Genomic DNA, 22794 nt, shown 5'->3' with positions numbered 1-22794 from the left:
CTGTTAAACTGTGGACACTTCCCCCCACCCCAAAAACAGATGACTAGGATTATCACAGGAAGAGGGAACAAACCTATTTGGAAGGATCTTTATTTGTTGTTTTCATCATATATATTTAAAAGGGTCTTCTTTTGGAGCAAATTTGATTTACCTTTGGTCAGAATATTGTCTATAGTATGTATTTCATTTTTCTTTTACAAAATAGAGCAAACATTAGAGCAAGCCCCAGTATTTTAACTATGTGCCTATTTCTTAGTCCCAGTCAGGATTATTATCTTTGAAAGATACTGTTTTTGCTATGAAAAAATAAAGCTGTGATTCAATGTTGTATCTTGAAAGAAAGGCAATTATTTCAGTGGATTAAAAAAAATTACCATCACTCAGGCCACAACTGCTTTTAGCCCTTAATTAGTTTTTGACCAATTTCATATATGACTCTTACTTACCTTTGCCTTCTCCTTTCCCCCCACTCCTTCCTTCTTTGCTCTCTCTGTTTCTGTCCTATTCTTTTCTTCACACACAGCGATCTTATGGTGATCGGGGCAGGCCTATCTGGCTCCAGGTAGCTGAGTCGGCTTACAGGTTCACTTTGGGCTCAGTTGCTGGAGGTAAGTAACATGTGACTGTGAATGTTTCAAGATGTTGTAATATGGCTAGTGTAGTTGTAGATCTGCTGAGATAGAGTTGATTGCTCCCCCGGATTGGTAAAGCTATAAATTGCAATAGCATTTAGACTTATATACCACTTCACAGTGCTTTACAGCCCTCTCTAAGGGGTTTACAGAGTCAGCATATTGCCCCCAACAATCTGAGTCCTCATTTTAATGACCTCTGAAGGATGGAAGGCTGAGTCAACCATGAGCTGGTCAGGATCGAACTCTAGGATATGGAATGCAGAGTTTGCCTTGCAATACCGCATTCCAACCAGTGCGCCACCAGGGCTCTAAAGAGAAGTCTGAATTGTTCTTTCTTTCGTTTTCTTTCTTTCTTTTTTAATATATGAAGACTGTGGCTTCTGTCTGTTTTTGAAGCCAAACTTGCGGAATGACGTAAGGAATCTTCTCAGGTGTAGTTTCAGAGTCATTTTTAAATTAAATCTTGGTAGAACTGCTATTCAATTTTCAAAAGGGAAAACTTGACATTTCATCTCTTAATGTAAATAACTAATTGTGATAGTTTCCATTAGTTATTAGCTTGCTTCCCAAAAGGACACCATAAAGTACACTCATGTCTGCAAAGCACTGTCACCCTCAAGAGTTTTGTTCTGCAGGTTTTTAAAACATAGGATGAACAATTGGAGATTTCATCTAATTTTTCAAACAACTGGGAAGATTGAAGAAGATCCCACCTCCTGCCCTGGCCATCCTGTCCCTCCCCTCCCCATCTTTTAATTATAATTTGTATTGTTATTGTTATTAAAAATATTGATTTTTATGATTTTATCACTTTTATATATAAGTGATCCAGAGTTGCCTTGCAGCGAGATGGACAGCAAACAAAACAAACAAACAAATAAATAAACTTTCCATATGGTTGTTGCCTTGCTGTGTTTGTTGTTACAGCAAGGGCTGGGGAGAAATGGTCACTTAATTTGAAAATTAATTTGAGAACTAATTAATTAATTAATTAATTACTCTGATGGCTCCTCCAGATTTAATGCTGCAGAGGAAGTAAATTGACACAGCTAAGAAGAAATGTGGAAGCCTGACGACATCCTGGGAATTTAGTGGCATCTTTTCAATCCCCATTATAGGTACAAAAGCCACACATGGAGGCCCCAAATCTTCAAAGAGAATGATTAATTGATTAATTAATTAATTCATTCATTCATTCAATTTATATGCCACCCATCTCACTGTCTGAAGTGATTCTGAGTGACTTACAGAGTCATAAAAATCATAAATATAAAAATATTAAAATTAACAAAATAATTAAATGAAAATTAAAGATCAAAAACATGAATAGGGCTTTTATCTATCAATCCACCAATCTCCTCCAGCAAAAACCATCCCCAGTGCGGTCCCAAGCCAATTTGGAAGCCAGGTTTTAAGGCCTCTCCTGAAGGCCAAAAGGCTGATTGTGGATCTCACCTCAAGTGACAAGACGTTCCAGATTTGGGATACTTGTTAAAAAAGTACAAATGCTATAAAAATGAGTGGAGTTTATTTGGGAATTAAGATTTGTGGTGATATAATAGTATGGCCTAAATTAAGATGTTAGAATTTATGTTAAAAATTTTTGTTTTGATTTGTATTTTAAAAGATGCAATGAGGAAATTTTGAATGGAGTTTGTTAAAAAATGTAAGTGATTGTATGACCGGATCAAGACTTTGTTCTTAAAAGATATATTTTATGTTTATGTTTGGAAAAAAAATATTAAAAAAAAAAGTACAAATGCAACCACCTCTTAAACTTTTCTCTCAGTTCAATCATATCCGATTCTCAGAGAATGCCTGCAGTTTTGTTGGCAAGTTTTTTCTTCAGAAGTGGTTTGCCATCAACTCATTGAGAGACAGTGACTGGCCCAAGGTCAGCCAGTTGGCTTTGTGCCTAAGGTGGGAGTAGAACTGATGGTGTCCTGGTTTCTAGACAGATGTCTTAACTACTATGCCAAACTGACTCTAATTTGTTAGAAAATGAGAAACGTGGTCAAATACTTGATTTTCTTCAGGAAGTAAAGCCAGAGTTTTCATCTGCTCTTCCCTCCCACTTTTTCCTTTTATATTTGTGTTAGTAAGAGGAAACAACCAAAACACATTAAGGGTAGCACAATAAATGAATGTATACATTACAGTGATTAAAAAAAAAAACTAAGAGGAAAAACAGAAATAGAAATAGAAGGAAGAAAAAGGGGATCTATATAATGTTAATATCAAATGACCTCCATCTGACCTGATAATTTTTCTCCAAAATAAAAGTGTCTCCATATAAAATTAGAAGATAGAAGCAAGTTCTTTTCTCTGCCATGCCACAGGTTTAAGGAACATGCTACAGGTTTAATTTGGTCTGAGATATGGCACCTGAACCTCATTTTAATGCCAGATCTCAGCAGCAATATGAAATAGAAAACTTGAATATTTACCCTTAATCTAAACTGTTTAGGATTATAATTCAGAAGTAGATTTCAGAAACAGCCATTTCACTTTCTGCTCTCCTAAACATTCCCTGTTTTTCCCCCCTTGGGTTTTCTTCTTGGTTCAGAAGAACCTCCCATAGCCTGATGCTCTCCAGAGATGTTTGGGGTGTTGGGATTTGTAGTATTAAAGAACTGGACGCTAGGTGGAGAAAAGCTGACATAATTATAGTCACCCAAGGTCATAGGTGAATATCAGCTAGGACCTATTTTTGTCGGTGTGCACAATGAAAATCAGAGTATCAAGTTGATGTCCTTTTTTGCTTGTTCTTCTCAGCTGTGGGAGCTACCGCTGTGTATCCTATTGACTTGGTAAAGACTCGCATGCAGAACCAGCGCACCACTGGCTCGGTGGTAGGAGAGCTGATGTACAAAAACAGTTTCGATTGTTTTAAGAAGGTTTTGCGCTACGAGGGCTTTTTTGGCCTTTACAGAGGTAAGGGAGCAATGGGTGTGTTTCAAATTTGTCTGCAGGGGATTTGAAAGGGCATTGTGGGTGGCCCTGATCTTGTGTACTCTGAATTGAGAAGTCTCCTAAAATGAGGAGAGCTCCCATTGGGTTGGGAGGTAGCTCAGCGTCTAGATATTGGTTCTTGTTCTGAAGTCAGAAGATGAAGCTATAGTTGGAATGGAGCAATTACACGCCACCTATTTTAATGGGATTAAAGATTGCAAAACACTGAGCTGCTGTATCTGTCAGCTTTGGAAGCCATATTAGGCCGGAAGCTTCCAAGCTGCTACCTTCTCATGTGTGGGAAAGTAGGAGGGGGAATTTAACTGAGGGTTTGTATTTAGACAAAATAGCATTCTTCCCATCAGTCAAGGTCAGGACGAGCCTGCACCTGGAGAAGGAGTGGTTGGAGTGCTGTCTCGTGATGGGAAGGATGGTGATTGGAGCATGTGATCGACAGATGAGTGAGGGGATGGTTTTGAGGGATTTTGATTTACTGAGGGAAAACCCGGAACTCTCAGATTCGGTTTTCCCAAGATGTGCCAGTATACCTACTCTAATAAATGAAATTTTGAGAAAATGCTTGCCTCGGAGGTTTTAATTGGAGCAGAGGTTTTTCTGGAATGCTGACAGTATCATTAGGATACATCCTCATCACCAAACAACTATAGAAACTGATTTGTGACTAGGGGGAGCATGAGTAACATACCTTTTTTTTCCCCTGGTGTCCTTTATTTGTAAATAGTTCCTTATTTGTAAAGTGCACATTGTAGAATGTTAGTCTGTGGTAGCCAAAAAATTGAATGGAATCTGGTTCCACCTTTTTAGACTAGCACATTTTATTAAAAGGCAGTTTTTTGGTGTGAACTACAGTTCACTTCATCAGATGCCCTCTCAAATGATGACATAACCTCATGAAAACCTTTTAATACATTGTATTGGTCTGAAAAGGTACTGTAGCAAACATGCAGAGTCTCCAAAACCTAATAGGTTTTCCTCATGGAAAACGCTTCCTATCTCTTCTTTTTTATTACATTGTCACAGTATCTGCAAAACCTTGGGTGGTTCAGAGGACCAATCTCCTTAGTAGTAGAAGAGGCTGGGGAAGATTGCAGTAGAAAGAAGGAATTGCCCCAAACTGAACAAAATAACTTGATGTGAGATCTCTGCTGATTTAGAGCTTTTTCAATGCTCCCCCCCATCCCTCATTGTTTAGGGTAGCAAAGGGATGTCAGGGATTGTATTATGATTTTTGGTTCCCAGGATTCAAGTCCCTCCATTGATACCTGATGAATTAGTAACATGAAAGGACTTTGTTTGATTGTGTTCATTCAAGCATCTTTAGGCTCAATATGGTTCCAGTCTTATTTCCGAGTTTTAAAAAAAGTCATAATTTAATGGGAATGAATGAAGTCTCCAGAAGATTGATTGCCAATTGATCAAATTAACAAGGAGTCTTTTTGCGTTGAAAAGAGGATTGTAATATATACTGAGAACATATTGCAAGAAGAATTTGGAAATCCTGGGGGAAGGACGTGCAGTTGATTTCAGCAGGAATTGATGCTCATGAAAATATCATCAAATCATCAAAATGCCCACCAGCAAACAATAGACTTGCCAGATGTAGTACAGTGAGAATTTTTCTTTAAAAAAAAGTTATGTCAACATATTTGTGAAGATAATTGTCCATGGAAGTTCTTCATATGGAAGTGAATGGACTAGTATTGAAAACCCAAAAGTTTGTGCTGTCTATGTATGTATAAGTACAGTGATTATGATAAATCTTTTTTATTTATACAGGGTTACTTCCACAGCTCATAGGTGTTGCTCCAGAAAAAGCCATAAAGCTTACAGTAAGTCTATTAAAGATCAACCAAATTCCTTTCCTCTTTTTCTTTTAGAAAGATTTATGGTACATATACGCATTTATTCAGAAGTTTAAGTCATTGGGGCTTACACCTCTACAGTACACATGCACATATTTCCTAAACATTGTAATATATCTTTGAAAGGAATTGCTTTTGATTTTCAGGTCTTTTTAATGTATTAAATTGTAAGTGAAAACTATGGGAAGCAGTGTAACAGTATAACATGTATATTTTTTTTGATTAGGTCAATGACTTTGTCAGAGATAAATTCACTGAAAGAGATGGTTCCATCCCACTGTTTGCAGAGATCCTCGCAGGAGGCTGTGTAAGTACTAACATTGTAGAGAGGATTCCACTGTCTGTTTGTCTCTCTGTTTGTATTACAGTGACAACTTAATACAGTTATTAACTGAGTCATGGGAAGAACTGCTAGAGTTTCAAGGTGAGAATGTGCCAATCAGCATTTCCTATTGGTGGTACAATGGTACTTAAATAGGATAGATTCTAGCAGTTCATGGACCATTTTTACGCTACAGAGTTGATACTGCTTCAGCCATCATCCATTTGCTATGATAAATACTACTTGTTTTCACAGGTTGGTTAAGCCTGGCTAACCAGGGCCTCCAGGAAATCTGAAAATGCTTTCTATTGTAGAGTAATATTGTAATGCACTCTATATAGGGATGCCCTTGGAGAGTATTCAGAAGCTAGTTTAACCAGTACAGAACACAGTTATGTGTGCTCCTAGAATAGTATATATTATATCTCTGCACTGCAAGCCTCATGCATGGCCAGTTTGCTTGTAGATCCAATTCAAGGTGCTGATTTTAATTTTTAAATTCCTTCATGGACAGGACTGTGTCATCTAAGGGACGCCTCTCTCAGACTGTATCATCCCACCCCATTAGATCCAGAAGAGAGGGACATGCTTCAGATACCATCTGCCAGGGACCTAGCTTTGGTGGGTCCCAGATGGTGGACCTTCTTTGCTATGGCACCTGTCTTATAAAACTTTCTCCCCCACCTCCCTAGACATTAGATGGGCTCCATCCCTTTTAATGTCCTGGAAGTCTCTCAAGACCTGGTTAGGCTATCAAGGGTCCCAGGAATCATAGACTTGTTTAGATGGGTCCATTATTGAGGTAGATATACTCACCCTCCCTCTTCACATATTTTTAATTATAATCATCTCCATTTTTAATGCTGATTTTTCTATTTTTAATTTGTGTTTTTATATATGTATTCTTTTTTACTGACTATTGTACACTGCCCAGAGTCACTTCTTATGAGATGGGCAGCTACATAAATTTGATTAATAAATAAATTTGATTAATAAACAAACAAACAAACATGGGGTATGGAAAATATATATATTTATACAGCTTTTACTGCAAAAGGAAGAATAATAAAAGCAACTGTTCCTGTACATGTTTGGTTTCTGGGGTTTCTTTTCCCAAGAAGAAATTGACTGTCAATGAGGGACATGTGCTGAGTTTTATGTCCTCTGGGTCTTTCCCATTATCCCACTAAAATCTGGGTAGTTGAGAGAATCACAAAGATTGGAGATTTTTGTCTGAATATATCACCATTAACTCCATGATTAATCCACAATTAAGACAAACTGGATAATTAGAATCAAATCATATTCTAGCTTGACCTGAACATTCTCCAACTTCTGGAGACATGTAATTAAAGCAGGTTTTCCAATGATCAGCAACTTGTAGACTATGCACATATAGACAAACACATATGCATGATTTAAAATATAAAGCAATATTGTTCTCCAAGTAGTTGGGGAAAAAGTATATAAATAGGCCAGTGCTAATATGGAGACTTTTATTTCTACAACCTACAACAGGTTTTGGGTTGTTGTTGTTTTTTTTTTGGCTAAGCAGTAATTTGTACCATAGCAATTAATATATAAATGAGAATGGTTTTATGATGGCAGATTCAGAAGGTCCAGCAACCACAAAAAGTGATTTTAAACCAAAAGAAATTTATTTATTTATTTATTTGATTTGATTTGATTTGTATACCGCCCTTCTCCAGCAGGACTCAGGGCAGTGAACAGCCGAGATAAAACAGAGCATACAAAATTTAAAAAACAATTTAAAAGGTAATTAAATAATTTCAGCCCACAATTTAAAACAACCCAATTAAAACCAATTTCAAATTAAAACCGAAATGGATGGGATCAAGCCAGCCCGGCTAGGTGAAATAAATGAGTTTTCAGGGCCCGACGAAAAGTCCGGAGGTCTGGTATCGTGCGTATCTCTAGGGGGAGGTCATTCCAGAGTGTGGGTGCCGCCACAGAGAAGGCTGTCCCCCTGGGGGTCGCCAGCCAACATTGTAGTACGAAATCAACGTTAAAAATCCTAGAAATCTTATCTTAACATTAACTTATTTGTAACACATATCATTTTCTCTAATGATAGGGAATGAAAATATCTGTGTTTTCACAGTTTTTTAATGCCACAAACAAAACTGTTTTTAGCCTTTAACTTTTTTTAGCCATGCTTTCCCTGAGGGAAGCTCTTGAAGAGCATCCACAAACAACTATTGGTGATTTTCTAAGTCTGATGGGAAAGACTTTTAAACATATATACTTAACTCAGTCCTACTGAAATCTATAGGAGATGCAAATATTTCAGTTTATTGTGATTTTTATCATTTAGCTGTAGCTTTCAGGTAGGACAGTATTTTCCCAGCAGGTTGCAGAACATTTTAACATCAGGTGTAAACTTTATTTGGCATTTATTTCTTCAATTGTACATTGCAAAAGTGCCCAGCCTTTACTTGTTATTTTAAATATTTGGTAGGACGGTATCCTATACAATTGCCAAGTACAACCTCTATATCTTTAAAAAACCTGGAAAGTAGTTATCAAATGTGGCCTCTTGGATCACCAGAATGAGAGAATGAATTGGTGACATGGAGGTGTTGACCCTTCCAAGCATCTTAGAGATGGACAGTAAGTCACTGAGGGTTATATATAGCCACTGTATTAACTTCTGTTTGAGCAGGATGGATTTATACTGCTTTGGTTTGTTATCTAAATTTTGGATGAGAAAGCTGTTGACCTTTGCCGGCTGTAAATTCAAGGAGGCAGCCTTGAAGTAACACTGTTTTTTTGTTTTTCTTGATTATGAGTGGCAGTTCTGTTGATACTTCAGTCTTTTAATTGTCCACTTATAAATCTAAATTTGAGGAAAGGGAACAAGCAAGCAGTCTTTCATTACTATGAGAGAATCTCATCTGTTCTGGAAGGCCCATTGAATGTCTCTATCATATACACCGGAATCCCTTATCCCGCTGCAGATAAAAAGTATTTCCAAGCTCAGCACATCTGCTAACCCTTTCCCCTTTGTAATTCTGCTCTAACAACTGGGTGCATTGCTGAGGGTAATGGGGGAAGGAAAGGTCTGCTGAGGTTGTGTGAAGAAATCTGCACAGTTAAAAACGGTGTAATTTTTATGGAAATATATGCACATTTAAATTAGTCTGGGTTCATATTAAAGAAACCAGCTTAAAGATGTTTTCAGGTATGCATTTATTAGGATATTTCTCCCCCTGCTGTGACTTGTATTCAGTCACAAATGTTAGCAATTTCATTTTTTGTAATGAAGTCTGATAATCAAGGCTCCTAACTTAATATCATTTTGTACCACAATATGATTCACACTTAGCAAAGCCTCCATTAATCATGTTCTCCATTCCTTCTCCCAGGCCATAATTTGCAAACTTGGGAATGGATTGTGAATCCAGCAAAAAAAGTTTAAGATGTTTCTTAGTTTTCTCTCCCTTTAGCAGATATGCTGAGCTTCAAATTACTTTTATCTGATTATGGCATCCTGTATTGCAAACATGAAGTAATGTCTTCCCCAGTTCCCAGTTCAATGTTTTATCCTGGCACTCAAATGACGTAAGTGAGAAGTCAAAAAGTTTAGATAGACAGACAGACAGACAGACAGACAGACAGACAGCTGAGTTTCTAATTTCAGAAACCCTCACAAGAGATGCAGACCAGGAATTCCAATACTTGAGGGGCTGCCACAGAGAGGAGTGTGTCAAGCTGTTTTCCAAAGCACCTGAAGGACAGACAAGGAATAATGGATGGAAACAGACCAAGAAGAGATTCAACCTAGAAATAAGGAGGGACTTTCTGACAGTGAGAACAATCAACCAATGGAACAGCTTGCCTTCGCAAGTTGTGGGAGCTTCATCACTTGAGACTTTCAAGAAAAGATTGAACTGATTGAACGGCCATTTGTCAGAAATGGTATAGGCAGGGTCTTCTGCTTGAGCGGGGGTGGGGGTGGGTTGGACTAGATGACCTATAAGGTCCCTTCCAACTCTGTTAAAGACATTGCCTATTCCAAACAACTTGACTATGCCCTGAAATGTTTCCTTGTCACTTTTTTTTTTTTTACTTGAGCCTCTTAAAAAAAAGAGAGAGGGACTTCAGGGCTTGGAGGAGACAGTGGATGTAGCACCTAGAACCTTTGAAGGAAGTCTCTATTAAGGGTTTCCTTCCTTTGCAGGGAAAATATGTTAGCCTGGGATGGTCTGGGCTGAACAGCAGCAGCAGCAGCAACAGAGGAGTGGCTGGGAACAGGCCCCCCACTGTCCACCCTCCTGTCTCTTGTGGCTGGTGCCTCAGGGTGGAATTGGAAAGGGCAAGAGGTCTCCTGTTGCAGGGTCATTGGTGCGTTTCCTTCAGCCTCTGGCATGTCGAGAAGTGTCTATGGTGGATCTGGGGCGGCATCTCCTCTCATAACCTTTGCCGTCAGCTCCAGTTCTTTGTTATTTGTTCATCATGGAGACTTTATTTTTCACGACATGGAGGTTAACTAAGGAAGGCTGGATTGTTCCTATGCCTGAGCGGTATGAATAACCTCCATTCAGAATTGAGTTTGTCATGTGCAGCCTTAAAAGTTGTCTGTCAAGTTTAGGAGTTGTGTTTCATGTGAAAATAGTGAGGCTTAGGCTAGGCATGTGATAGAGAATGTCCCATTTGAAAGGGGTGGCTTATTTCTGGAGTTATTTACTTCACACTTGCTTTCTATTACAGACCTCAAGCAGGGGCTATAGATTTCCTAGGCAGTTTTTAATTCAAGCATTGGCAGGAGCCATGTCTTATCATGCTGAGACCAATATGGCACATTATTCCACTGTCCATAGTGTGAATAATATAGACTAGCAACAGTTTAAATGGTTGACGGTCTGTTTATGCAGGCCAGCTCTTATTCCTGCTGGACCAGGGGACATGGGGAGGGAAGGAAAATTATGGAATATTTTTAGGAAAGAAACACAATTTTAAAAAAAAAACAGGAAAGAGGCAAAAATAATAAAACACAAAGTGAATAGGCAGGAATTTACAGGCCTTGCAGAATTAAATAAGGCTGTATTTGTTAGGTAAGAATTTTCAATTTGTTAATTTTATATAACTAAGCATCTTATTTTAAAAACAGGCCATTGTTAAAATTTGTTAATGTATATGTGTGTGTATAAAAATATACATATAAATAAAAGAATGGCAATAATCAACACAGGTAAAGAATTACAGTAATTTCTGTCTGATCAGTGAAAGATCCATATTGATCAGATCCTATTTCTACAAAAGTGCTATTTTTTTGGTCTCTCCAACAGTCCTCAGTGTAAAGAAGTTGAGAAACGTTTTCAATCGGAACAGAAAAAAATGCTAACTATTTGTGGCCAATTAGAGCACCGCACATGTTTTAGGCTGGCGAATACATTTAAGAAAATAACAAAGGGTTTTATTAAAGTAGGTGGGAAGGTCCTATCTGTTCCATTTTGGCAGGAGTGAATCTCTTACCAAGGGAGAGTCTAAACATACCCCATCCCGGTCTGTTTCTGTGCTTCTGGAGCAAAACTGTCACATTAAATCTTTCCGTGAAATTTGAAATGCAGCTTTGTGGACGTCTTGGCTTAAAATGCACAACTTAGGAGGGAATAGCTCATGCAGCAACATCTTGCAAGGGATAATGCTTCTGCTCTACTAATGAAATATGAAAAAAAAACACAACTTGACAGCTGTTAAATTTGTGTCATGTCCAGACTAGAAAAATTATTAAAGTGTGTTTGTTTCTGTCTGTATCTACCCCTCCTCCCCACATATACAGACATTTCTGTTTTTTATTGTAACAGATGTGGTGATGGAGATGCACCCATTATTCACTATTAAACAGTGAATTTTCAGGGGACATGGTAAAAAGCTTCACAGGCAAGCCTAAGAGCCATGCCACTTATTTAAAATAACAAAATGTCATCTTGATTCGGCTCGTCATTAACTATCAAACGGATTGGTTAGATACTGGGGGGGAAAAAGTCAAGCTACCCTTTTACCATCTTCATCTTCCATCTATCATGACAACTACATGTCCTGGTTTCCCATCCAGGGGTTTCTGTGCACCTACAGAACAGACAATGCTGGTAGATCAGTTTTTCCATGAAGCCTGCTGTGACACCTTCCTCCATGCCATGGGTTCCAGAGAGTTGGGGAAACCTCTAGTGCAGTTTTGGAAAAGGAAGTCCACTCAAGGATGATGTCTGTGAGAGAGATGGGTGGGTCTTAAATGAGACAAATAAATAAAACCGCCTAATATTTTGAAGCACTGTATCAAGAAATTTGGTATGTCTTGGAGGTGGTTTTTGTGCCCAGCTCCAGAAGGACAAGAAGTTGACATTGGACTATTCTGCAATGGTCGTGCAGAGTTAGGATGCAGTATTGCAAACTAACTCTGCCCAAAGCCCGGAAGTTCGATCCTGATTTCCTACTCGAGGTTGACTCAGCCTTCCATTCTTCTGAGATCAGTAAAATGAGGACCCAGATTGTAAGGGGCAATATGCTGACACTATAAACAGCTTAGAGAGGGCATTAAAACACTATGAAGTGATATGTAAGTCTAAATGCTATTTCTGTTGCTGTTGCTATTCTCCCTTGTGGTGAGTGGTTTTGGCACAAAGGTGGAATACTGGAATATCAAAATCTCACTTAGCGATTATATGCTTGCTTAACACTGGTTGTGACTGCTTCTGCATCTTTGTTTCCTGGTGTTAAAAGAAGAGGTGGCAAACTCCTCATGGGAATAGCTGGTAAACTACATATTTAATGTTTCCCCTCTTTCTCATCCCCAGGGACTGAATATGGTCTGCGTGTAGAGCCAGCATGAGGCTCTACAGTGGCCCTACAATGGGTTTGGCTTGCTACCCTTATTAAGCCTGTGATCCAGACGATACTTGGCTGTTTATTCCCTGCCTTGGGTTTTTCTTCAGTGTTCTATACCATGTTGGCTGGAGAATTTTGGGAGCTAAAGTCCACACGTTTTTCAAATTGTCAAGATGGAGAAAAACTGTTACAGATTGAAAGAACCCCACTCGTGCTACTCAGCAATTCATCCTATTTTAGTTACTGTTGATTTAATTTATAATGCGGCGACCAATTTAGCTTTTGCAATTTTTTCAAACTTGTTGCATTATTGGTTTGGGGTAAATCATTTGGAATAACTAAATCATATAAATGCTGCTGCAAGTAATGGAACCAATTGTTTAAAATAAACACAGGCACCTGAGATGTAGATGGATTTTTTTTTCTTTCCTATTGGTCCTGCGAAATTACCCTGGTCCTGAATTATGGACTCTCATTCAAGTTAACAAGGTACATGGTATTCTTAGCCACTTCCTGATAGTGTATTTGACACAGTCGATTGCATCTAAAAGCTCAGGCCTGGAGGCTTGGTGGGCAGTAGCTGATCTTGGGAAGTAGCTGATCTGAGCTGCCTTTCTTATGGTTTTGCAGGCAGGAGGTTCACAAGTCATCTTCACGAACCCACTGGAGATTGTCAAGATTCGCTTGCAGGTAGCAGGAGAAATCACCACTGGACCCAGAGTTAGCGCCCTCACCGTTCTGAAGGACTTGGGGCTTTTGGGACTGTATAAGGTATATCTTTTATTGGTTTTTCTTCTTCCCTCTCATCATACGCCAGGGAGGCTGTTGAAAGAAACAAACAATTCCCCCCACCCCCATCCCAAGAAAACCTTCATATGAGTTGGGCTATAGGGGAATCTTTTCACATTTGGAAATATTATCTTCTGGCATGGGGATCCATTGGCCAAAAATGGGAGAAAACAAACCCACCTGTACAGGGAGTCCTCAACTTACAACTGTTCCTTCAGTTACCCAGGATCTCTCCTATCCCCTGAGGCACCATATGCTCCAAATAACAACCACAACAAGGAGAACTGGGATTACATGGGCAGTTTGTTTAATGACTACAATGCTGTACGACCATAGTTCTGGGCTCAATTGTGGTTGTTAATTGAGGGCTACCTCTATATTGGTGGCCAAAGCTTGTGTGGAAAGTCTCCTCTGCTTTATTCCATGGACACTTTCTCCCAAAGCTACAGGGATAAAATATGGCCGACCTGCTGGATATTGGCACTGCTCTACTGCTTTCCATTTCTGGGTGGGGAAGGAGGGAGTAAAAGAAAGAAAGACTCTTCTTTGCTTTTCTTTTATATTTGTTGTGCAGCCCCAAATTATTTGAACATTTCTGTTGCAGCTCTGCTGTCTCTATTGTTGTATTCACAGCGGGCTACTCTCTTTGTCTTAATATGACGACAGGAAAGTGGTAGTGGAATTTAGCAGGATTCAAATCTTTTAGGAGTTAAGTGGAGGGATTTGTCTAGAATGAATTTCGTTTTTTTTTTAAAAAAAAAATAGCCAGACCCAAGATGTCCTGCTCTTTAGAAAGATGCTAGTCAAGATTCTTTCCCTGCAGGTCTGCTTATTTCCATCATTGTAAATAAGAGGTAATGGAGCAAAAGCTATTCGTTTTCTTACACTAGGAGATGTATTCCTTTACCCTTCGCCAGGGCAAGGGGCTAATATGTAAATTCAACAGATAGTAGCAGCTACGGTGCTCTTATAAAATAGAATCTGTTGGTTCGATATAAAATAGAATCCCATGTTAGTTCATGGCTTTGTGACGACAGCCCAATAATGTTGCACAGCCACTTCCCTTTCAACTTAAAATTCACGCAGAGACTTTTTTTTCCCCTTAAGGGCAATTTCAAACAACATTTTCACGGCAGTTTGCTTTTTTTTTTTAAAGGAAAAGCATGTGAACCATTCCGTTTTATTTGCACATTATCTGAAAGGAGGATTGCACAGATTGTCAGCCTACCCCTTTCAGTAAAGGAGAATATTTGTAGCTCAGGGTTGAAATGAGGGGTCCTTGGTGTTCTCGGAGCTTGTTTTCTTGCAGACATTTCATTGCCCAAAGTAGGCAGTATCATCACTACCTTGATGATGTTACCCAGTTTAGGTAATGAAATGTCTGCAAGAAAACAACCAAACTCAGAGAGCACCAAGAACCCCTCAGCCTACCCCTTTCTTAATTGAAATCATGGATTTTGAAAAGGACAGAAATGGCCATAGATTAAAAAAAAATATCCAATGGGTATTGGCCCAAGCCATCCATCGTTCCTGCTTTGCAGATCTTCCTCCATCAGTTGAGTTTTGGATTTGACTGTGGTGCATTAGAAGAATGATACAGAGTCAATGTATATGAATGGGATTTGAGGTGTGTGTGTGTGTGTGTGTGTGTGTAATTGGAAGATCTCAAGCAGAGTTTTCATCCCAAATGTTCATGTGTCAAACAGAGGCCATGTTTGAGATGAACGAATGTGGCAAAAGGTGTAACCTCCATCTGGCCCATATTGTCCTCCAAAAAACCCATTCTGGTCTTAGAACGGAATTGTTCTTCTCTCATGTTCTATTTCCATTCAACAAATGACCAAAGAGATCTGCCATCTCAGAATACTCTTAAAAACTCTTTTAGCCAAGAAGGTATTCCTGTTCCTTGCCTTGTTGTGTCAACACAATCTAAGCACAAAGCCTTCCCTATGGTACCATCTCTGTATCTTAGTTGTTTGGAACTTTCTTAGTTCCACAGGACTGAAGATCATCAAGCTGGTTTGCTGGGTCATGAAAGCATTTTGCCCAACGCATTCTAGGCACTATAATAAATTGCACTTCCCACATTTACATAGAAGATGTGTGCCCTGTCCCCTTGTGAGCGGAGGCGGTGAGAATTTTTCCTGTATGCGTGACTGACTCATTCTTTGTTTCTCTTTTCCACGTGACAGGGAGCCAAGGCCTGTTTTCTCCGAGACATTCCCTTTTCTGCAATCTATTTTCCTGTGTACGCTCATTGTAAACTGATGCTTGCAGATGAAAATGGTCACGTGGGAGGGCTTAATCTCCTTACAGCTGGTGCTATTGCAGGTAACTTTGTTGAGTAATTGGCAAATAAGTCCACCCACCCACCCCCCACATTAAAATTCCTGGCAACATTTAATATTCATTAGATCACGTAGAGGAAGCTAATATACTATTGTGTTTAACTTAATCCAAATTTGATCACCTTTATCCTTGGTGGGAGGTAGCCTAATTTTGATGATGGCTAATTACATTTGCATAATGTGGATAAACAGCTTAATGCAGCTCAGCAACATGTAGTCAAATTGGGTTGGCGGGTTGGCTGGGGCTTGCCCTTGTTTCAAAGCTCTCATCTGGGGTGACCGTTTTTTAAGGCAGTAAGAATAATTTATGCCCTTTTCCTACATTTGGTACAAAATTCTTAATTTTGGCAGGGTATGCAAAGTGAAAACCTCAATTTAGGCAGTTTTCAATTCAGTTTTGGGAAGCTGTACTCATATTAGTTGGAAGGAGAAACTTTAAAAATATTTCTGTAAAAGGAGAGAGGAAATTCATCCTTGTTCCTGGTGTGGAAAAAAATGACACTTATTTGTCTATTTGAAGTTTCTCCTCTCCATTCTACTGGCGGTTCTCATTTAGGCGCATTGCCACTTGGTTAGGAACAATATATTAAGCTAGTTCTTGTTGATCATGTGAGGTCCCCTAAGTTTCTTATATGGTTACCTAGCAACCTCCTCCTCTCTAAGCCTGTGTGCATACAGCACTCAAACTGATTGAGAGCAAGTAAGGACTGACATTTGCTTGTAGGAATTGCTCTTTAGAATTGGTGCAATCTACTGTGTTGCTAGATTTGCAGTGAAAAATATTCAGAGTGGGGGTGGAGGAGAAGAAATGTGGCCCAAACATTTTTGGGCTCATCCTTGTCCAATACAGGTAGTCCTCGACTTATGACCTCAATTGAGCCCAAATTTTCTGTTGCAAAGTGAGATATTTGTTAAGTGAGTTTTGCCCCATTTTACAATTTTTTTTGCCACAATTGTTAAGTGAATCAGTACAGTTGTTAAGTTAGTAACATGTTTGTGAAGTGAATCTGGATTCTTTATTGATTTTGCTTGCCAGAAGGTCACATCACTCAGTCATAAGAATGAGTCAGCTGTCAGGCATCTGAATCAAATAAACATGGGAATGCTGCAACGGTTGTAAATGTGAAAAACAGTCATAGGTCACTTTTTTCAAGTGAACTGTTGTAAATCAAGGACTACCTGTACAGTGTTATTTAAAACCTATCAGTATTATTCAAAGTTATGGGGAGCTCCTCCTTTGTCATAGCTCTGAATGAAAACCTGAAGCTATTTTTCTAAAACTTCAATACTTCTCCCGGAGGTATTTCTATGTACTATTTCTCACTTTTGGTAATACTTAGACTCAGCTGAAGTCCATTTCTCCCAAAGGTGTGCCTGCGGCTTCTTTGGTGACGCCTGCTGATGTCATCAAGACAAGACTGCAAGTAGCTGCTCGGGCTGGCCAGACAACATACAGTGGAGTTATTGATTGCTTTGCGAAGATACTTCGGGAAGAAGGACCTTCTGCCTTTTGGAAGGGAGCCGCAGGCAAGAAAAAGATTTCACATCTTGATCAGTAGAGAAACTTACCTATATTAATAAATAAATAAAATTGTGAGAGTGATGGATCCAGCCTTGCAGCTCTTTCCACCTCTGGCAACTTCAGATCCATCTTCATATCTTTGTCAGTACATTGAATGTACTGCCTTATCAGTGGGATTGAGGACAACAAAGTGATGATTTGCAGGATAGAGTTAGAGATTCTAGTTTTCACAGAACACCATAAACAGATTTCGGTTAAGATTTGGCTTTAATTGTGCTTGAATGCTGGCCAATATGCATACAAGCTGATTGATTACTACTGTTTTTATTATTAATAGAGAAAGTTGGATGTCATATTAATTAAGGCATTAATACATCTGCCTATCTCAGCTATCCCGATCAGAGATAAAATGGAAACTTATAGGATTTGGGAGGATTAAAACCCATTAAAAAATAAAACAATAGAAACCTCATAAATAATAAAAATCTGATATTAATCCACACAGACCAAACAACAAATCTATCAACAGGATTAATCTCCTGGCTCCAATGCCTACAGGCACATTCAAGTCTTTAATGCCTATGGCATGAATAACTGTGAGTAGGGCCTCCCAATCAGGAATAAGCATAACTGGTACAGACAACCTGCTCAGACTGGTACACAACTTCCAGCTATAACTGTCACCTGCTATTTGAGCAGGAACTATGAGTCCTTCTGGACCCTCAAATTTGCATCAACTTTGTCTGGAAGAGTGCTATCCCCATCAGAGATAAAATGGAAACTCACAGGCTTTGGGAGGCCTTAAAACCCACAGTGATTCCATATTACCAAGGTTAAGATGAAGCATTTCTTCTCCATCCTTACCTCTGCAGCATCCAGATACTGGAACAGAACCTGAATAGCATCAGTTAATTTGCCTGGGACAGAGATGCATAATTGGGCATCATCAACATTTTATTTATTTATTTAGAAAAATAAAAGTTCAGTTATCTTAGACAAGAGAATACTAGGCATCCTACAATAATAATAAAAAATAAAAACCAAATATAACAAACCAACCCTGAAACAGAAACATGTATCCAAACAGTGCTGCAAGATCACATAGCCTTTCCATGCTATAATCTCCTTGGCTAGGAGTAAAGTAAGCATACTAATGACTTTTTGCTCTTTTTCAATGAGTCACATCCTCCCTGGGGCTTTATAGGGATGAAATAGGAAAAGAGTAATTCCTGAGAATAGTGCCTGCCCTATGTAATAGCCTCCCTCTGGAGATACAGACAACCCTAACTCTACTGGCCTTACAGTAGGCCATGGAAACTTGACTCTAATAGAAGTAAGTAGAATATATGTCATACTCCATTGTTTGTTTATAATGTGTTTACAGGGACACAAGAGAAATGTTTACAGGGATACAAGAGGTTCGGACAGGAATATGCTTGTATTATTGTAACAGGTTATATTGTGTTGCTACCTGGGAGCCCAAATGATTGCAGCGTATGTGAGATAGAAGCAAGGCAGAATATGAATCTGTGAATTAATGTATCAAAACCCAAAGTAGTTGTGTTTGACATGGGAAATGATCTGAACGCTTGCAAAGCGTATATAAGTGGCAACCCCCCTCCCCAAAACCTGGAGCAAGTAGAAGAGTTTATTTTTCTAGAATTTTTTGAAAAATGGGAGAATTTTTAAGATGTATAGATGCATATAAAAATAATGATTAATGCGTGATCTGTTCCAAAGAATGTATTTTGCAAGAAGTGAAATGACTGTTTTTTTAATGAACATCGGCCCATTTTGTTATATAGGAGGATCGGAGAGGTCAGGAGAATATAAAGCAAGTTGAGCGCAGTGGGTATGGGTAAAAACAAGGAGTGGTGAAAATGAATGGGTCCTTGATGATTGTGGATTAAGTAAAACAGTGAATGACCAGCTTAAAGAAAAGTATGTTGAGGTGACATGGTTATATAGAGAAAACAAACAAGAGTTGGGCTCAAACAAATATGAGAAGGAAGAGTGAATGTCTCGAGAAGAGGGAAATCATAGTTGGATGGAGTTGTGATTCTTAGGAGAGAAGGGGGAGAGAAGTAGAAATTGAAAGGACAAAAAACAGTTCATGAAGTGGTTTATGGGACATGGTGAAAGCAACTGTGGTTTCAAGTACCAAAAACTATGGAGTGGTATTTGTGAATGGCTGTCATGTAAACTAAATTTAGCTTTCCTCCCCTCTCCTCAGTTATCTTTGCTTGTTATTTCTTGTTCTTTTTATGCTTTCCATAACAGCGGTTATGAGAGAATAATGTTTTCAGTATGTGTGTGTTACATTGAACTCTTCTTTTTCAACAGCCCGAGTATTCAGATCCTCACCCCAATTTGGTGTTACTTTACTGACTTACGAACTTCTGCAGCGCTGGCTCTATGTGGATTTTGGAGGCATGTAAGTATAAGTGACCATCTAAATTTTAAAGGATGTTGACATGCACCAGCCTATTACAACACTGATGCATCTCGATAAATTTTCTAGTATTTCTGCTTTTCTTTGTTTTTATAAGTACAGAAAATAATCAGATAAAAGCAATTTGAATCAGAGGGAGCTTTCCTATTCATAGAGAGCAGTGCCTGTATTGAAGAGTATACAATTAAAGTTTCATGAAATGCTTTTATGAGAATGATGCCATAATACGGCAGACCAGCTAGTTCAAACAGGATTGGATTGGATAGAATTCCAAGCAGGGGTGAAATGCTCCTGGTTTGGACAGGATCGCCTGATCCGGTAGCGATAGCGGGCGGTGGTTCGGAGAACTGGTAGCAAAAATCCCTGCACCCCCCCCATGCCCAGCTGAGCTGCGTGATCATCAGAAGCTTTTTTTTTTTACTTTTAAAAGCATTTTCTCTACAACCTCTTCGGCCGAAAAAATGCTTTTAAAAGTAAAAAAAAAAAAGCCTCTGATGATCGTGCGGCTCAGCTGGGATTGTCAGAGGCTTTTAAAAGCATTTTTTCTACAACCTCGGCCGAAGAGGTTGTAAAAAAAATGCTTTTAAAAGCCTCTGACAATCCCAGCTGAGTTGTCTGATCGTCAGAGGCTTTTAAGTTTTAAAAGCATTTTTTTCTGCAACTTTTCAGCCGAGGTTGTAGAGAAAATGCTTTTAAAAGCCTCTGACAATCCCAGCTGAGCCGCACGATCATCAGAGGCTTTTTTTTTTACTTTTAAAAGCATTTTTTCAGCCGAAGAGGTTGTAGAGAAAATGCTTTTAAAAGAAAAAAAAATTGGCCATGCCCATCCAGTCACATTACCCTCCCCCACCAAGCCACATCCACAGAACCAGTAGTAACAAATTTTACATTTCACCACTGATTCCAAGTCAAAATTTGTCCACAATTTCTGGTTCTGTAGTGCTACAGAGTGAAGTACAACAGTAAAATGTCAAAGGTTGAAGAACTTCCATCCCCAGATTTGATAATTGTCATAGTGCAATTGGAAGTTAAATAGAATCTTTACAAATATGGATAAATAGTGGGGTAATAAATGAAGAACAGAGTAACTACTACCCAGTGTACTTTCTAATCACAGGAAATGGTTAAGGCTATTTACACCCAACACTAAACACACTTCCCACCCCCAAATGGCAGGATAGGCTACTGTATATAAAAGGGAGCAAACCCTATACTCACTCGCACTGATGATGTTACCTAGTTGGGTGTTGAAACATCTGCAAGCAAATCACCAAGCTCAGAGAGCACCAAGGACTCCATAAAATAAAAATATTTTCATTCCCATTTCATGGGAAAAGGACATAAAATAAAAATTTCAGGCATCCTGATACTTTGTATGCAGTTTGTCCTTTGCAGAAAAGAAAAGGAAATTGATCAGAATTTGCTTATTTTATTCCTACTGTCTTGCCTGGGTCAACCTCTGCAGCTTTAATGTAAACCATCTGTTCAAAACAGTGCTTCTTGGAAAGAAGAAACATGTATTTTTAACATTTGACCTGATCTTACATAGATTAACACGGCTATGAATTTCCTAAGGGAAGAATCACCTGGCCTGGATTTACGTACACCTTAGCCCCAATAGTCGCTATGTAAGAGAACGGTGATAAGCATGTGATCATATACACACACACCTGGCGAACAAGCCATAAGCGTTAAAACTTAGCAGTGACAAAAAATGGATTCAAATTATTGGTTTTGGTGCTGTAAGTCATGGCTATTTAGTTATATATTTGTGAGCCCAGCCACTGTGGTAGTCAGTGAACTAGGATTAAAACAGAACATGCTGTAATAGTTATGCTAATAGTAGCTGAATATGGCCAATGTTTGCTTATTTCTCTCTTACTAGCAAGCCCTCCGGCTCAGAACCTCATCCCAAATCTCGAATCTCAGGCCTGCCTCCTGTTAATCCTGATCACCTTGGTGGGTACCGGCTTGCCACAGCTACTTTTGCTGGAATTGAAAACAAATTTGGGCTTTCTCTTCCAAAATTTCGAGCAGCCAGTGCCACTCCTGTGCAAACCAAAGCAGCAGCTTGAATCCTGAGCTGACTTTTCCAGCAAGTAAAAGCGGCCGCAAAGGACAGATCCGAGAACAGTTCTTGGCTCTCCAGCATGACACTTTACTGAACGGAGACTGAATCATTGCTTCTTTCTATACAAAGATACAATTGTCGTTCGCACACGGGAGATTGATTCAGGCTTTACAATCAAGCCATTGATCGTTTCTCCTCTTCTGATGGCTTGAATTAGTATCCAGGGCTTGGCTTTGCACAGCTTGCACTCCATGTTACTGTACATATTGTACATCTTTGTACAGAGACATCATGATGGCATTGAAATTGCAGTTGCATTTCTAGAAACAGATATTGCAGTTCTAAATAGTTTGAAATGTACAGACTGTTTTGAAAGTGTTTTACTAAAAATCATGTGACAATAAAATGTATTTAAAACCAGAGCCCTGTAGCGTCTTTTCTTTGACACCAAATCTTTAAGAGACTAAGTTTTAAAGAAAATAAAATTAACCTAGAATGTTGCTCCTCAATAATATTCTAATACTCTGATGTTTAGTGTTGGTTTTTTTTAGGAGTATTTTTAGGAGTATTTTTAAAAAGCCTGAAGAAGCTGAAGAATTAGTAATCTCTCTAGCCTCCCCACTATAGATTGAAGGGAAAAATGCAGCATGTTTTTAAGACCTGGAAATGGGGTCTCATTATTTGGCCAGTAATTAGGTGAATGCAGAGAGCTACTTGATGATGAAGCCATGGCAATATGCAAGGGCAACAGAATTTCAGGCAATGTACCCATGTGACTATTTCCTTCTTAATTGGGGGCTTATCTACAAAAGGAACTCTGCTGTACATCCATAAGCTCCTGTATGCAGATACAGTTTTCAAAAATTAGAATACAAAAGTGCTAGATACAAAATGTAAGACTTACTTAGAATCAGGCTCTCTGTCTTTGGGAGATCAATACTGAGGTAATGAACCATCAACAGTTCAATAGA

General features: G+C 38.9%; 1 protein-coding gene across 1 annotated transcript in view; it reads left to right on the top strand.

Moving 5' to 3' along the window:
• Positions 1-22243, top strand: part of SLC25A12 (solute carrier family 25 member 12) — a 49838-nt gene extending 27595 nt beyond the window's left edge. The window contains exons 10-18 of the mRNA XM_034427299.3: positions 524-608; positions 3411-3569; positions 5385-5437; positions 5697-5777; positions 13272-13412; positions 15623-15761; positions 17147-17305; positions 19644-19734; positions 21638-22243. Of these exons, the coding sequence (XP_034283190.2) occupies positions 524-608; positions 3411-3569; positions 5385-5437; positions 5697-5777; positions 13272-13412; positions 15623-15761; positions 17147-17305; positions 19644-19734; positions 21638-21827 (1098 nt within the window). The 3' untranslated portion in view covers positions 21828-22243. The remainder of the gene's footprint in view (positions 1-523; positions 609-3410; positions 3570-5384; positions 5438-5696; positions 5778-13271; positions 13413-15622; positions 15762-17146; positions 17306-19643; positions 19735-21637) is intronic.
• The last annotated feature ends 551 nt before the right edge of the window (positions 22244-22794 follow it).

Source organism: Pantherophis guttatus, chromosome 1 (genome assembly GCF_059756535.1).
Source record: "Pantherophis guttatus breed Tessera chromosome 1, ASM5975653v1, whole genome shotgun sequence".
NCBI lineage: Eukaryota > Metazoa > Chordata > Lepidosauria > Squamata > Colubridae > Pantherophis > Pantherophis guttatus.
The sequence above is the reverse complement of the archived record's forward strand: the minus strand, read 5'-3'. Positions and strand labels throughout refer to the sequence as shown.